Here is a 12,240-nt window from a genome sequence, read left to right as displayed (position 1 = left end):
CAGAGACTGAATGGGAGGGTGTCTTCAGTATTGGGTGGGGCTGAAGCCAGACTGTTTGGGAAGGAGCTGGGGAGTGGGCGTGGGCAGCCTCTCCCAAGTCCATCCCCTTTAGTTGAGTTACAGCCTTAGAACTTTGTTTGGAGAAGGTCTGCCAGTTTGTCTTCTGGGCAGGGGTGTGGGGCTGGGTGGGGTAGTGGTGTGTGTGTGTGTGTGTGTGTGTATGTGTGTGTGTGGTCTGCCTTGTACTTTCTTGCTCCTCTTTGTCTCCCTCCCTCCTAGGGAGAAGGTCCAAGGTATCTGGAACCTAGAACAGGAAGAGGGAAGGAGAAGCGCGCGCACACACACACACACACACAAACATACACAGACAGGCAGACAGGCACAGACAGACAGACAGACAGACAGACAGACACACACACACACAGAGCCCAGCAAGACTGGTCACCTTTCAGCTGTGATCACAAGCTGTCACAAAGATGTACATTTAGCCTCCCTCAGTGGCAATCTACATGGTCACAGAGACTTTCAAGGTCAGCCAGGTATGCTAGCAGCTAAGACAGGAGGACTGCCATGAGTTCCAGGCTATCCTGGGCTACAGAAGGAGGAGACAGAGTCTCAAAAATCCAATAGATGAAGAGGTGGCTAAGTGGTTAAGTATATATTATGTCTGTAGAGTTTGTCCCCCACACCCAGTCTGGTAGCTCACAACCACCTTAAACTTCAGCTGCAGAACCCAAAGGCACCTGTACTTAAGTGCACATATAGACATACATGAAAAAGTAGGGCTGGAGATATGGGGTTAAGAACTTACACTGCCTTTTCTTTCTTTCTTTTTCTTTCTCTCTCTCTCTTTCTCTCTCTCTTTCTTTTTGGTTTTTCAAGACAGGGTTTCTCTGTGTAGCCCTGGCTGTCCTGGAACTCACTCTGTAGACCAGGCTGGTCACGAACTCAGAAATCCACCTGCCTCTGCCTCTTGAGCGCATCATCACTACCCAGCTTGAAATAAATAATTTTTTAAAAAACTCAATAAAGAAAGGAAGTCAAAGACACCTCCAAACTCACAGGATAAATGTGGGGGCACCTCCCTCAACATAGTGGAACAGACCTAGGGTCAGAGGAGGAACTTGAGGGCTCCTGACATTTGCCAACGTAGTGAAGACACATTTGCAAGGGCTATCGGTGGAGCTTAAAGGCAACAGACTTGCCAAGCATTTGTAAGGTCCTGGGCGCCGTCCCTAGAATGGCAGGGGTGACAACAAGGACCCTTACTACAACTCCATCAACTAAAACCCCAGGAACATCCATGCATTTGTACATTAATATATTGAGGCAGGCATGGTGACACATGCCCATAGTTCAAGCATTTGGGAGGCTGGGCACTCAAGGACAACCTAGTCTGGCCCTGTCTAAAATTTAAAAAAGGGAGAGAACTTTTCTCAATGCTTTCTCTGTTATGTGCTGTTATATGCTGTATGCAAAAAACCATCCAGACATACTCTTATGTCTCATACTCATTAATGCCCTGAACACACAACCAGGGACACAAATCCTTGTCCCTATGTTTGGCACTGATTTGAGGTAGATGTTTTCTCTTCAGAGACTTGCCAACGGGAGGGCCACTCACAGCCTGGCACCAAGAGCACTCCCTCTGCCACCTCCAACCTTAAGGATGCCTACAAATACACAGGCATGAGGGGGCAGAGGCTCTGGTAGGGACACTCTAAGGTCCCCATGCATTTCTTGCTATCTACCTGCTGAGCAACAGAGTAGGAATCGCCCAATGTAGCACCACCCGGAGGCCCATCTGGGCAGGACGAAGTGTTCCCAGGCTGGCAGATGTCTGCCCCACCCAGGTAAATTAGGAACCAGCTTGGGCTGGCTACTCTTGGACCCATATCTCCGCTGTCCAGCTGCCCAGCAGCCTATAAACTTCAGCAACAAAGGCCACTGGCTGGGGTGACATTGGCAGCTGTAGGACCTGGGCACTGGACAGGCTGTTCTTGCCTGTCCTGACTCCTTGGTACGTGTCCTTGAGCTCCCTGCACCTCATCCCTTCTCCCCCAGCACACACATCCCCACACGGTTCTCCATCCCCAGCTGGGCTGGAGGGCAGGCTGCCTGATTCACATGCCTTCACTACAATAGCACATGACTCTTACCGAGGTCTGAGCGGGGTGCTGGAGAAAAAAAAACCCTACATATTTCATCAGCAAGGGAGATGGCTCCTGTATTCCTACTAGCCAAAAAGGAAAACCACAGCTCTGGTGACAAACAATTGAAAAGCTAGGATCTGAACCCAGGCGATACGGGCTTGATGTCTGTGGTCCTTCCCTATAGCTGCCCATATCTGTTCACAATTGCCACCTTAACAAGCCCATACCAGCTCGCACACACCCTGAGTCCAGTGGGAGGACAAGTCTAAGCTCGCGTATGGGTTCCCCTTACATTCGTTCCCTGGCATGCCTAGACCCTGAGTGTACCGGGGACACCTCCTGAGTCATGTATGTCTCCAAACACCCCTTTTTTGTCCCCTTGCACCAAGCATCTGTGGCTTGAAACTTGAAGACACTCCAAAGTCATGCTTTAGTTTGTCTCCGAGGTGTCTGTGATGCAGAGGACTGGAGATACGGATCTAGGAGCCTTTCCCAAGGGTTCTAAGTCTGAGAATTCCTACCGTGCTCAGGCCCCAATCTTAAGGGCCGAGGGAATAAAGCTTAAACAGTGGGAGGCCTGCACTGAGGGACCTCAGGAAGCCTTCTCTGGAGGCAGGTCCAGCCTTAAGGGGAGCCCCAGCATCTGCTGCCATTCTGTCAGACCTCATCGGTCTCCCCCCAGGAAGGGCTGAAGCATCCCACTGAGGCAGGAACTAGGGGCGTGTACAGATCCTTAATCCCCAGTCTGGCAGGCCCAGCCTCTGCCCAGGGCGCCCACTAATTCCCAAACTAAACAGCAGGTGGTGTTGGGCCCACTGCCTGCTTAATCCGTTCCCTACCAGCCTGGGGCTGGCCATGGGGCCTAAAGATTCCCACACTCGTGAGTCTGTAGGAAGGGAGCAAATGCTTCCATTACAGGTGTTACAGCCCTAGGATGTCTTCAGACCAGGCTTCTTACTGAAGACAGCCTCTTTCCACAACTGTCACCAAACCATGCATGCTTGCTATGAACTGATCTGTGTGAGAGAGACGGGGATAAACCCGTGTGCAGTGTACAATCTCTGGAGCCGCACACAAGTGCTTACTCACCCACCCCTCCATTGGCAAACACAGTTGTTTAAGATCATTTTATTGAGGAGTGTGAGGCAGGAGGAGGTGGGGGGCATTGCAGCCTCCCCAGGCCCCACCAGGGGGAACAGACCCCCTCCCACCTCCTAAGTGGATCCCCCTGCATTATGGGGGACTTTGTGCAAACTCTGCCCCATGGGAAAGAGGAGGGTATGAAGTGGCAGTAGCTGGGATGGGGGTGGCTACTGGGTGCTGGGGGGCTTGTAGGGCTCCAGGAGGAGGGCAGAGAAGGTGTTGACTTTGTCGGCTCCCCGCACCTCATGAGGTAACAGTGGCAGCTTTACAATGTGAAAGTCTTCATATAGGTCTTCCATCTGGAACCAGGTCAGAGAGCAGAAAACAGAGATTGAGGGCAGAGGGACTTACAAGGGGTGGGAGTTTAGGGCAGAAGCTTCCTTTTTTTTTTTTTTCTTTTTTCGAGACAGGGTTTCTCTGTGTAGCTCTGGCTGTCCTGGAACTTACTCTGTAGGCCAGGCTGGCCTCAAACTCAGAAATTCGCCTGCCTCTGCCTCCCAAGTGCTGGGATTAAAGGCGTGTGCCACCACTGCCCAGCAGGGCAGAAGCTTCTTGGTAAGGTAAGTGGGACTAGCAAATCCAGGGATGGTCTGGGTGTCATGTATCCCAGTCCAGCCCCAGTCCTCTGAATACAGGACACACGCGCGCGCGCACACACATGCATATTAGGCAAGCATTCTCTACTGAGCTGCAGCCCCAGCCCTTAGAGAACACAGTAAAAGACACGGAACTTTAGGTTGGACAGGTGGGCATACCTGGTCCAAGTATTTGGCCTGGATCTTGTGTCGAGCCTCACACATCTTGCAGGGTTTTTCAGGGTCAGGGAAGACAAGCTGGTTGACAATGATGTTGTGGGTGTCAATCTTGCACTTAGCCAGCTCCTGAATCAGCCGCTCCGTCTCATATAAGGACAAGAATTCAGCGATGCACACACAGATGAAGGTTGTCTGTTCCTGTAGGGCACAAGACAGGAGTGAGGGACAGGATCTGGCTGATCCCATCCTCAGGAGTCTCTCACCGCCTGCCGAATCAGATCATAACTCACAGGGTCCTTGAACTGTTCGCTAACGGATCGGATGACAGGCAATGTCTCTTCTAGCTTGGAGGCCAACTGGTCAGCATTCATGTCCCCCAGACCCAGCATGTTGCACATCTGTAGGTAGGAGGGAATAGGCTTGCCACCTTCCTGGGACCATCAGACCCTCAGCCAGGGGCTTACTGAATACTGTAGCATCTCCATAAAGGGTGTGGGCCCTGGGGCCAATGCATGGGGTATGTCTGTGTAGTTTTAGCTCTCCCATTTTGTGGGCAAACATGGCCACAGTATCTGACCTCCTGAATTCTTAGTTTTCCCATCTTCATGCCTTACCTCTGAGAGCTGCTGTGCTTTCTGAGCTGTCATGTGTTTTATTACACATTGGTGCTAGGCACTTAGCAGATGCTCAGCAGACATTGCTATCCGAGGGTGGAGGAAGGAACATGCATCACACGCAAGCTCTAAGGTGGACACGGGGACGGGCAAGGGTCACAGTAAAGATGGCTCACAGAGCCATTTCTGTGTCCTCCATTTTCTTTGTACATGTGCTGTTGAAGTGAGCACCACAGCTGACACAGAAGGAAAGACCCGAGAGGTGAAAAGGTTTACTTGGGGGGCACACAGAGGTGATGTGGAGGGAGGGAGGGAGGTGCCTCTTGCTCTGTTCCAAAGAACAAAGTTCTGGTTAGGACACTGAGAGCAGGAGGGTGTGGCACCTGCCTGTGAGATGAAGGGGCTGATCTGGTTCTTGATCTGCATCAGGCGGCCCAGGCCCCGCTCCACGATGGTGGGGAAGTTCAGGAGCCTGAGCGTATGGCCGGTGGGTGCGGTGTCGAACACTACCACTGAGAAGTTCATGCCTTTCACCAGCCTGGGAGGAGATGAAGGTCAGGCTCACACCAGAGGCCAGAGGCCCTCCCAGGGCAGGCAGGCACCCCCCACCCCCAATCCGTGCCAGGCTGACCTCATGACCTCAGCATAACTCATGGCCTCATCGATGCCAGGGAAGGCGCTCATGGCCTCCTGCATCATCTTCTTGCCCATGCTCAACATGTTGTCTTCCTCGAAGAACTCGTCGGGGAGCTCTGCAACGCCCAGGCTGGGGTCTATCTCCTGGGGGCCGAGGGGACCAGACTCAGGCTGCTGCGATGACGGACTCCCAGAGGGGGCCTCAACTCCTAGGTGCAGGCCAGAGGAAGCCCATGTAGGGCTCCAGCCACATAGGATCCCGGGTCTGTCCCATCAATGGTTTAACCTTCACAATCAAGTAAGAAATTGCAAACTTGGACTAGGGGAGGCCCCAAAGACAAGCTGAAACCCAAACCCACTGCAGGAATTTGCAAAAGCAACCCAAAATTTGCTTTCTCAATAAACAACCACAGGTAGCTCCAACCACTTTCAGATTATGTCTCTAATGTGGGTCATCTTTAAATACGATTCTTTAATTTTTAAAACAAGATCATTATGTAGCCGAGGCTGGCCATCCTCAGTCTCCTCAGCGTTGGGATGACAGGCGTGTTCCATAGGCTCGCTGGCCTCCGTCATTCTGTAGGTCACCTTACCTATCTTCTGTAGGACCCTTGTTTTCTCTCCCTGGCCACCTGCTCTCCCTCTTGGGCGGTATTCTCTATTTTGAGGGGTTGGGGGAAGGGGTTGCAGATGGAACCCAGGGCTTTATACAGGCTAGGCCAGTGCTCCTTCAAGTTATGCCCCTAGCCACTCACTGGGAGATTCTAAGCAGGTGCTCTACCACTGAGCAATTCCTAAGCCGCTTAATGGCAACTACCTTCTAGCCGGGCACCTGACCCCGTGACCCCAGTCTCTGACTATCAGATTTAATAAGAGCTCTACTACTGAGATACAGCGCCAGCCTCAGGCTGATCACAGCTCCAGTCTAGGCTACATGGTTGCTTCTGCCAGTTCTCCTTCACTGGTGTAGGCAGTCTCCCCATTCTGCTTATCCATAGCTACTTGGTATTGCTGTTTTGGGGGCAAAACCAGACCCCAATAGTCATACCTGCCCCCAACTACTAATGACAGATCTGCAATGGATGCGTATTCTCACAAATGTCTGTGTGCTGCCTGTCTCATTCCTCCTCAAATATCTCCTGTCTCATTCATTGTGGAAGTCCTAGCCTTTTTAAGAAAGGGAAGCCCCTGACTGGGCCTGGGGAAGCCCCTGGTTGGGCCTGGTGGTACAGGCTTTAACCCCAACAATTCAGCAGAACGAGGCAGGAAGGTTGCAAATTTTGCCAAAGTGAGCTCAAAGCGGGCTGTAAACTTAGTGAGACTCAGACCAATAAACAAAAACCACAAATGAGAATGCAATGGGTTAGGCCAGGTGGCAGTGGCACACACCTTTAGTCCCAGGGCTTGGAAGGCAGGGCAGGCAGATCTCTATGAATTCCAGGGCAGCCTGGTTTATAGAGTGATTTCTAGGATAGCCAGGGCTACACAGAGAGATCCTGTCTTGAAAAACCAAAACCAAAACCAAAACCAAAGCAAACCAAAAACCTTTAACAGGTCAGTAAGATGGCTCAGCAAGTAAAGAAACTCAATCCATGACAGACATGTGTTCTATTCTGGAACCCACAGAAAGAGAGGAAGAGCAGTCACACGCAAGAATAACAGAGAAAGTATAAAGGGCTGAGTTCAGTGGTGAGCCTGGCACAATATGCACCAGGCCCTGCCTTCCATCCCTATTCCTGGAAAACAGGTTGAGGAAAAAGATGAGGTTGTAACACCTCATCTGCCCCAGGAAACACCCCCAGTTCTACATACTTCCTTCTGATTTCCACCCTTGGCAGAACCTAAGCCCTGGTTCTGTGTGCTAGACAGAGCTCAACCTTCAAGAACTGTCCCCCACCCCCTCTCCCTGCTAGCAAGTTCTAGGAGCAATCAAATATGTATATCATCTTTCTCAAATAAGCCCTTCTAAAGGCAGGGGTGGTACTATGTTCCTGCAGACTCAGCTGCTCCAGAGGCTGAGGCAGGAGAACCACCTGCACCTAGGAGTTCAAGGCTAGCCTGGGCAGCACAGTGAAATCCTGTCTCAACAACTCCCTGTTTCCCTGCTGTGGGATTCCCATTCTCAGCTGCCAACACGACAGTTACTATTTCCCTCATTAAAACCAAGCTACCTTAGGCACTGGAGGGATGACTCAGTGGTTAAAAGTATGGGCTGCTGTTCCAGAGGACCCAGGTTCAATTCCCAGCACTCACATGGAGGCTCACTACCATCTATAACTCTAGTTCCAGGGGATCCAACACCCTCTTCTGGCTTCTGAGGGCAGTGCACGCACACAGTACACAAACATACATGTAGGCATAACATCTATGCATATAAAAATACTAATCAAAACAATGCAACTTTTGTCAGGTGGCATGACAAGTACTTGTCATACCAGTACTTCTGAGGAGGATCAGAAGTTCAAGGTCACCCTTGACATTTCAAGTTTCAGACCACACTAGGCTACATGAAACTGTCTCAAAAACTAGCCAGCCAGCAAGCCAACCAACCAAATACAACCAAAACTAAACAACAACTAAACCCAGAATAATGAGAACTGGAGAGATGCCTCCGGAGCTCAGTAGTCAGGAGCATTTGCCGCTTTGCAGGGAACTGAGGTTTGATTTCTAGCACCCAAATCAGGCACATCCCAATTAGTTCCTGGGCACATATATCAGTTCCTGGGCATCTACAGTCTTCTTCAGTCTCTAAGACCTTCATGCAAGTAGCACACATCATATAAAAGCAGACAGACAGACAGACAGACACACAGACACACACACACACACAAATAAATAAAAAAAAGATGGCTTTGGCCGGGCGGTGGTGGCCCACGCCTTTAATCCCAGCACTTGGGAGGCAGAGGCAGGTGGATTTCTGAGTTCGAGGCCAGCCTGGTCTACAGAGTGAGGTCCAGGACAGACAGGGCTACACAGAGAAACCCTGACTCGAAAAAAACAAAAACAACAACAACAAAAAAGATGGCCTAGTGGACAAAGCACTTGTGTGAGTGTGGGGATGGAAATTTGGATGTCTAGAACCTGTGTGAAGGTAGGTGGCCGTGGTAACAGGATTATATAATCCCTGTGCTGCGCAGTAAGACAGGAGGCGGAGAAGCCCTGGTAGCTCCCAGGCCACCCAGCCTAGTGCATACAGGAACAAACAACAGACTGTCTCAAACAAGGTAGAAGAGTCAGCAATATCTGGGGATGTCCTCTAACTTTCACAGTGTGACACATAGGCATGAGTGTGTACAGCACAGTACACACACACTGAAAGACAGACAAAACCTGATAATTTCACTGCTTTACTTACAAAATATACCCCAAATCTAACCATTCATCCCTCCTACCACCCTTTCCTTTTATGAGAGTACCGCGTTGTTATGATCTGGGGACACCTACAGCCTTCTTGTTACTCTGCCCAACTTCACCCTTGATTTGCAATCCAATTTCCACATGACAGTCATGTATGTGGCCTTTTTTTTTTTTTTTTTGTCTTTAGAAACAGGGTTTCTCTGTGTAGCCCTGGTGGCGCTGGAACTCACTCTGTAGACCAGGCTGGCCTTGAACTCAGAGATCCTCCTGCCTCTGTCTCCCTAGTGCTGGGATTAAAGGTATGTGCCACCATGCCTACCCCCTTTCAAATTTGAGAGCTGGGAATGCAGGCTAGCACTGTGTAGCATGTTGGATGCCCTGGCCTTCACCTCGAGCAGTAGCAGCAACAGCAGCAGTAGCACCACCACCAACAACACTAACAACACAATAATAACAGCAACCAAAACATGAACATGGAGCTAAAGACGGCTCAGCAGCTAAGACCTTCTGTGTATAGATCTTCCAGAGACCCCTTCACTCAATTCCCAGTACCCACGTAGGGATGGGAATTCACAACTGTCTGTAAACTTAAGCTCAAGTGGGACCTGAAACCTCTGGTCCCTGCACACATAACTAAAACCAAACTAAATATTTAAAAGAATAGCTTTGTATATTTAAAAAAAAAATCCTTCTATCAAACAGACTCCAGGCCAAACTGCTTATCCAGTCAGCAGAGGCCCACAGTGTACATCTCTGGCTAGTCCTCCTCCTTCCCTTCCCCTTACTTGCTCAGTTCCAGTTGATCACCTTCCTCCCTGTTCCTTAAAGGTTTCCTTCCCGTATGTTCCAGTGTGACACACCCAAGAGTTGAGTATGTAGACTATGACTGGCCAGGTGACTGCTGGTAGGTATGTCCTCAAAAGGCCTTATGGTTCGGGCTAGAAAAATGACTTGTTGTTAAGAGTACTGGCTGTTCTTCTAGTGGATCTGGGCTGGAGTTCCAGTACCCAGATGGTGGCTCACAACCATCTGTAAGTCCAGTCCCAGGGGACCTGATGCCCTCAGCTGGCTTCCACGGGTACCAAGAATGTACTCTGGGTAAAACACACTGTCACTAAAACAAAATCAAAAAACTCTATGGGGACCTCAGCCAGAGCTGAGGCCAGCTTTACTTACCATAGCAAAGAGGTTGTCATAGCCTTTGACCTTGGTAGGCACCTTGGAGAACTTCTGATCAAAAGCATCTGAGATGTTGTGAGCTGGGTCTGTGGAAATGATTAGAACACTCTCCCGTCCCTTAGACAGCTGGACCGCCAGGCTGCAGCTGCACAGAAGAAACATGGGAAGATGAGGAGTGAGGAGCTAGTTTCAGGTCACAGAAACCTAGATCAGCAGAGACCTTATGACCAGTGTATGAGTCCCAGTGAGATCAAGCCTTACTTAATCCTTGCAGAGATCACCACCTGACTCTTTGACTTGGACGGGACTGGTGTGCAACATTCAGTTGATTGACTTAGTCTCTGTGAATGTCTTGCTTCTGGTTTGTTTGTTTGTTTTTTTCACTTAGTGGCACAGTCCAGCTGTCCAGCAGGCACAGATTGCTCTCCCTCCCTCTACTTGTTCAGGACAATGTACTTCACAACGAACTGAGACACCATAATTACGTGCCCTTTCCACCTCCTTTTACTTCTTCCCTCTCTGGCATCAAATGGAGGTTCGTTGTACTAAGACAGCTCGCCTTAGTGTCGCTCCCGCTACTCTAAATTCCTGGGGAGTACTGTCCGGCCGACTGCGGAATTTAAATGTTCCTCTGCACACCTCACGCGCTGAATTCGCAAGACCCAAAGAGGGATAATCCAACTCAGGATGCTACGCTTGGATTCGGTCGGTATTTCCAGCGGGCTGCAGTAACTTCCAGAGAGAAACAACCCTGTAGACCCATGCTTAGCTCGCTCTGCCCAGATCGGGAAGAAAAAGCCGGTCCCTGTCCTCCCCTTCGTCCAGTGGTACATCCCACCCGTCCTCTTGGTCCCGCTAGAGCCTCCTTACCTGCAGGTGGTCTTACCAACGCCACCCTTGCCCCCGACAAAGATCCACTTAAGGCTACGCTGCTCAATGATATTGCTAAGCGTGGGTTCCAGCGGCTCCACATCAGGTGCATCCTCGAACTCTTCTGCTTCAACCCCCCACCCGGCCACCCCCGCCGCCATCTTGGACCCGGCTCACGTGATTAACCGGGGCGCACCACGTGCTAAACACCTACAGGGGAAATGAGTCTGCCACAATCCTGTGCAGGCCGGAAGCCTGACTTATTTTCCTCCTGCATTGACATCTAGGGATAGTTAGCGCGATATTTTCACCATTGTATGCGTCGAGGGCTCACCTTTGTGAACTCTTGTCTGTAGTTTTATAAGGATTCCCCTGTCTTGTGGATATATTGGTATGACCCACACTACTGCTCTTCACTGATTGGATCCTAAGTCTTGCGGTACTCTTTTCATTGGCTCAATCTTGTCTTACTTCCACTAGTCACGCTCAAGTCCCTGCAGGCGTCAACCTCTCCTTGGCAACCAGGCAAACATCCTGTCCAAGCTCTTTGAGTGAAGTTAGAGCAGAGGTATCTCTTGATTCCATAGGCTCAGTTCCCTGATGATCATTTCCCCCTTACTTGTTGTTTTGAATCTCAACATCTCTTCCGGTCCTCCAGTTACTCAGTTGGTTGTGAACCACATGGTTTCTGCCGTAAACCAATCACGAATGAACTGGTTATTTGGCTGAGGGTCGATTAAAAGCAAAAAAGATTCCATTTGTTGCAGAGGATGCAGAGTTTTTTCCTGTGTTCCCGAAACCCCCATGTTGGGCAGAAATGTTATCTGCTATAAGTCGTCCTTATAGAAAGAACTTTAATTTCCGAAACTCTTGTGCTTGGCGCTCTGCTTTCTCTCTGGGTGTGCTCCAAGTTCAGCAAATTTCAATTTTAATACGAGGGTCCTTAGTCCCTTCATGCAGTACGCAGTTCAAATCATTAAGTCTTAGGGACTCAGCCTAGAAATATGCTCGGCTTCATTTCAGTGCTCCAGCCTCTAAATACTAATTTCAGACAGTGTTTAGCTGCACGCAGCCAGCGGTATTCTTATTTCAAGATAAGAGATTAAATTTAGAGACACATGCCCAACCTGGAGATGCTTCCATTTCTAATAGGAGGTATCAAGTTTGATAGGCTTTGTAGACCTAGTTAGGGGCCACCCAAGTTCCCAAAATTCAATGAAAACAGTCCCCAAACAAGATCCGTTCATTAGAGTTCTGGTGGCCGACTGGGATTGTGCTCTCTCAGCCCTTAGAGGGGGCCTGGGTACCAGGCGATGGTCCCATTCTCGGGGAGCGTCTGTCTGCTTAACTAACTCGTGTCTGGAAGGATTAGGGATCCGAGGATCAGAAGGAAAGGGACCGGCTTCTAGGCTCCACCGACTGGTGGCCAGGTCGGAACCCTTTGGCTCCACCTAAGCTCCGCCCAGTCTGCGTTGGCTTCTGGGTTGAGACCTCTCTTCCCAGCATGCACTGCTCCAGACGAAGCCAGTCCCG

The 12,240-nt window shown here is 50.2% G+C and overlaps 1 protein-coding gene across 1 annotated transcript; it reads right to left on the bottom strand.

Moving 5' to 3' along the window:
- Positions 1 to 3,265: 3,265 nt before the first annotated feature.
- Positions 3,266 to 10,905, bottom strand: Asna1 (arsA arsenite transporter, ATP-binding, homolog 1 (bacterial)). Its single transcript, XM_028755506.1, has 7 exons — positions 10,708 to 10,905; positions 9,835 to 9,982; positions 5,297 to 5,445; positions 5,053 to 5,203; positions 4,342 to 4,449; positions 4,052 to 4,249; positions 3,266 to 3,595 (listed from the first exon to the last, which is right to left on the bottom strand). The coding sequence occupies exons 1-7, from the start codon at positions 10,866 to 10,868 to the stop codon at positions 3,464 to 3,466; spliced, it is 1,047 nt and encodes a 348-aa protein (XP_028611339.1). The 5' UTR covers positions 10,869 to 10,905; the 3' UTR covers positions 3,266 to 3,463.
- Positions 10,906 to 12,240: the final 1,335 nt, after the last annotated feature.

This window comes from Grammomys surdaster, unplaced genomic scaffold (genome assembly GCF_004785775.1).
Source record: "Grammomys surdaster isolate TR1022 unplaced genomic scaffold, NIH_TR_1.0 126063, whole genome shotgun sequence".
NCBI lineage: Eukaryota > Metazoa > Chordata > Mammalia > Rodentia > Muridae > Grammomys > Grammomys surdaster.
Note: the sequence above shows the minus strand (reverse complement) of the source record. Positions and strands in the feature narration are given on the sequence as shown.